Genomic DNA, 4,433 nt, shown 5'->3' with positions numbered 1-4,433 from the left:
GTTGAGCTGGGACAATGTGTTACTGATATTTGTATCAAGGTAAAGTGACTAGTATTTGACTGGTGATGTGATCTTGACGAGACTGTCGCTAGTTCACTGTATGAGGAAGGATTGAGAGAATATGAGTGTATTCAAACATTAATTCAGACTATATTGTGAAATTTTGAGATTTTTTTTAAAGAAGTCTCATGGTTTTATTTTAAGTAAATGTTTTCTATCGTAATATATTTTAAAATGTAATTTATTCCTGATGCAAAGCTGAGTTTTCAGCATCATTACTCCAGTCTTCAGTGTCACATGATCCTTCAGAAATCATTCTGATACACTGATTTGCTGCTCAACATTTAAAACGGGATTCTTTGATGAACAGAACTTTCAGAAGAAAAGTTTTTTGTTTAAAATTGAAATCTTGACCCCAAACTTTTGAACTCTAGTGCAGGGTTTCTCAACCTTTTGCCTACTGCGACCCACTTTTTTTGTATGCCAGTCATAGGACCCACTAAGGCTGGAAATAAATAAATAACTGAAATGCCTCTTTAGACCTAGGCTAAACCGTATATGCTTATTATAATTAATTTCACAAAAACTTTCAATAATTAGACCGACTATGAGGCAAACTGATTTATTTATTTTATTTATTTATTAACTCACGTTAATGTGACATTTGAGACTGCCGCTCTGAAATGATGATATCCAGATGCGGTGGAATTCGGGAAAGGGTGAATCCAGTGAATCCATATTTAACATAGTCTGGGTTGTACTTGCCTTTGAAGTGGAAGGAGTTTCTGAATCTTCTGCTTTTTTTCTTTTAAAAAACGGATGCATTTAGTCAAGCTAACAGGCCGTGGCTCTAGCTGTGTCTCATTTAGAAGGCTGCGTCCTCCGGAGGTCGACCTTCTTTCACAGGATTTCGGAGGATGCATGAGGTGTATCCTTCGCTGCTACAGATACCCCACAATTCTTTGCGTCGCCGTGAACAACCGTTGTTAATTTGAAAAATGCCGGCGCCGGCAGATGTAACGTACACACAAGCAGATGTGGTGTTTACAACTTACCTTAATTCGCCTCGGTAAAAACGGATAAACTTTGTTTTAAATATTTTCTTCCTTTTTTTCTCTAATAGATGCCTGCTGTACGTACGCTGCAGCTCCTCAAACATTGAACAAAATAAAACAAGTAAAACCTTTTTTTTTTTCAAATTACTTTCCAAATTTAGAAATAATTTTCCTTCATTTAAGTAGTGTGAGAGCGCAACGATGCTCTAAATGTGTTGGCATAGCAACGCGATACTTCCGGTTTCCTTTTCCGCCTGTCCTACGAAGGCCGTCTCGTTTAATTCTAGGTTGAGGACACTTCGTACATGCATCCTACAGAGGATGCGACCTCCAGAGGATTCGACCTCCGGAGGGTGCAGCCTTCTAAATGAGACACAGCTTGTGTATAGTAGGTCTGGCATAGCAATGCATTCCAATCTCCTGCGCCGTCGTTACCAAGCAACGGGGTAAACAGCTGCTAGCGTGTGTAACATTACGTAAAGAGAGTAGGACCTTGTCCAATAAGACACGTTCGCGGCAGCGATAAATTATTGTGATAGGAAAGTTTAGAAACAGCGTTAGAAAGTTACGGCAATAATGATTCAACATGCGACATTCGAAAATACGATTCGTTGGAGGTCACTGTTTCAATGAGCCTTTTGTGAAGTGCACTTACTGTGCCGGTGTAACACCGAGAACACAGAGAAAGTCTCACGACTAGTAGTCTAGAACGCGCGCAGGAGGAAATATCAATAGAAAGTCTCTTGTCCAGTCAGATTAGAAGATCAGATTACAACTAGGCTAACTATTATACACACAGGCTAACGATAGCCTAACGATCTTATTGTCAGGTTTATGTTCTGTTATGTGAACCGTTATTTTGTTATTCACTTCTGTTTACTTCACTTCCTGTTTCAACGCTATTTGGTTTCGGTTTCATTGTCTTCTGAATATGACCTTGTTAGTTGTAACCCATACATACACAAATTATATATGTATATGTATGGCGATAATACCGCATACCGTGCTATTGAGCCACTCAAAATTACCGCAAGGGGACATGCTGCATACTACTTGAAATCTAGTCTGACCATTCAGACTAAGGCTTAGTCTAAATCAGATTTGAATCAGATTTCAAACCACATATCAATGCTGTTTGGAGTGTGTTTGCAAACATTGGATTCTATTTATTGTTCTGCTGTCAGTGCTACTAAAAAAATGGATTTGAGTTAAATATGCCAAAAAAAATCTGATTTCTTATCACTGTTGCTTCAATCCTTTAGGCCCGTCTGGTCTCTTTGTACTTTGACACCAAACGTTATCAAGAGGCTCTACATCTTGGTGAGTCCCTGACAAGACCATCCCTTGTTGTTGACACATTCATATTCTTAAGCTTGAGCGATGTAATTGCATTCTGTAACCACTGTCCTCTTCTTCCTCGTCAATCAGGCTCTCAGCTCCTGCAAGAGCTGAAGAAGATGGATGATAAAGCTCTGCTGGTGGAACTCCAGTTGCTGGAAAGCAAGACATATCATGCACTAAGCAACTTGCCCAAGGCCAGAGCGGCTCTCACCTCTGCCAGGACCACAGCAAACGCCATCTACTGCCCCCCAAAGCTGCAGGCTGCTCTAGACATGCAGTCAGGTACGTTTCTACAGTCCTTCCACAAAGACCCTCAGTATCACATCAAGTCCTAACCAGGCATGACACCTAATTTGTCCCTCCACACTGAAAGCAAAATTGTTGTTCAACATGATACAATTGCAGCCATTCAGAACATAATTACTTGTATTGTAACAAGTTCAGAACAGCCTGCAGTGAGACATTCACATGCATTGATAGAAAAGGTATTAACGCAACACACATGCACACAGTCTCAAATGCTTACTGCTTACTACAGTAACTGTTAATGTCCACTACGGTGGTTCACTACGGTTCTTCTCAGTGCTGCTTATAATGATACATCACCTCCACTTTGGTGTGTGTCAGTAGCAAGTGTGTTTAATCTGTGTCTCTTTTAACACAACCAAATTAATCATCACATATACGCGATTACAGTTGGAAGGTTGCAAATGCCCGAAGTAAAGTTACAGTGTCAGTTTCACACTGAAATAGTGAAACTACCTGCCTCTCAACCTGCCAACCAGCATTTAACTTTATATTTGCATACATTTAAGCGTTTTCCAACCTTTTTGATGCCCTCGGCCACTCTAAGTTCTTTCTCCAGTCCACTGTCAATCCAACAATTCACTGTGCAAGCTTCAAGATCAACTCCCATTAGAAAGAATTGAAAATATTTGCTCCACAGTCCACACCAGTGGACACTCACCATTACAGCATTAGCAGCCATACTTCATCCTGCATTAATGGTACTGAGCCATCTTCCTGCAAATGCTTAAATAATAGTTATGTGCATTACTTGAGCTAATTAAATGGAGGGAAAACCGATTGTGCGTACTATAGTGATTTACCCGATTTGTCAACATAGGAATTTTGGAGCTCATAATTCATTGTACTGAGAGCATCACATTATCTTTTTTTCCCCTTGCAGGCATTATTCACGCTGCTGAGGAGAAGGACTGGAAGACAGCGTATTCATACTTTTATGAGGCTTTTGAAGGCTACGACTCTATTGACAGTCCCCGTGCCATCACTGCACTCAAGTACATGCTCCTCTGCAAGATCATGCTCAACTTGTGAGTCCTGGGTTTTTCTAGTGTCTCTCACGTTTTCTTTTTTCCTCTCTTCATTAAACACTTTGAGCATGTTAAACCTGTATGTCTTTGTTTTTACAGGCCAGAGGATGTGCAGGCCCTGATCAGTGGAAAGCTTGCCCTCAGATATGCTGGCAGACAGGTAGATGACTGAGCCCAAGGGTCTTGTTCTTTCAATCTCATGGTGTAGTTTTTCCATGACCTCTGCAAGAAAACAGTCAGCAGCTAAGATCACATTATGATGTTATATGTTATTGTGTTTTTTTCGTAATAGTTTGAGGTCAAAATCAGATATGGTAATTTACAACTAACAAATCAGGCACGTTTTTGCATGTACCTCAATTTAAATGTAAATGTGAACCTTCCCATATTTAAGCTTTGCATATTTCATTGTAGTAATTAAGTGAACTTGATGGTCTTGTCGTAACCCCCATTTACACTTATGTTTGAAATTTGTGGGGGGGGTTTATACTTTTTTATATTTTTATTTTTTTAAAGAAATTAATACTTCTATTCAGCAAGGGGGCATTAAATTGATTAAAAGTGACAGTAAAGACATTTATAATGTTACAAAAAATGTTCAAATAAATTCAGAATTTTAAATAAATTCTGCTTTCTATTCATCAAAGAATCCTGGAGAAAAAAATGATTCACAGTTTCCACAAATATATTAAGCAGCACAACT

General features: G+C 39.2%; 1 protein-coding gene across 1 annotated transcript in view; it reads left to right on the top strand.

The window, feature by feature from the left end:
* Positions 1 to 4,049, top strand: part of LOC107577372 (26S proteasome non-ATPase regulatory subunit 11A-like) — a gene marked incomplete at its 5' end in the record, with an annotated part of 4,568 nt that extends 519 nt beyond the window's left edge. Inside the window, 4 exons of the mRNA XM_016263454.1 lie at positions 2,318 to 2,375; positions 2,484 to 2,678; positions 3,586 to 3,730; positions 3,830 to 4,049. Of these exons, the coding sequence (XP_016118940.1) occupies positions 2,318 to 2,375; positions 2,484 to 2,678; positions 3,586 to 3,730; positions 3,830 to 3,902 (471 nt within the window). The remainder of the gene's footprint in view (positions 1 to 2,317; positions 2,376 to 2,483; positions 2,679 to 3,585; positions 3,731 to 3,829) is intronic.
* Positions 4,050 to 4,433: the final 384 nt, after the last annotated feature.

Source organism: Sinocyclocheilus grahami, unplaced genomic scaffold (assembly GCF_001515645.1).
Source record: "Sinocyclocheilus grahami isolate Dianchi unplaced genomic scaffold, SAMN03320097.WGS_v1.1 scaffold5878.1, whole genome shotgun sequence".
NCBI classification, from domain to species: Eukaryota; Metazoa; Chordata; class Actinopteri; order Cypriniformes; family Cyprinidae; genus Sinocyclocheilus; species Sinocyclocheilus grahami.
This window is presented reverse-complemented; position numbering and strand designations above follow the sequence as displayed.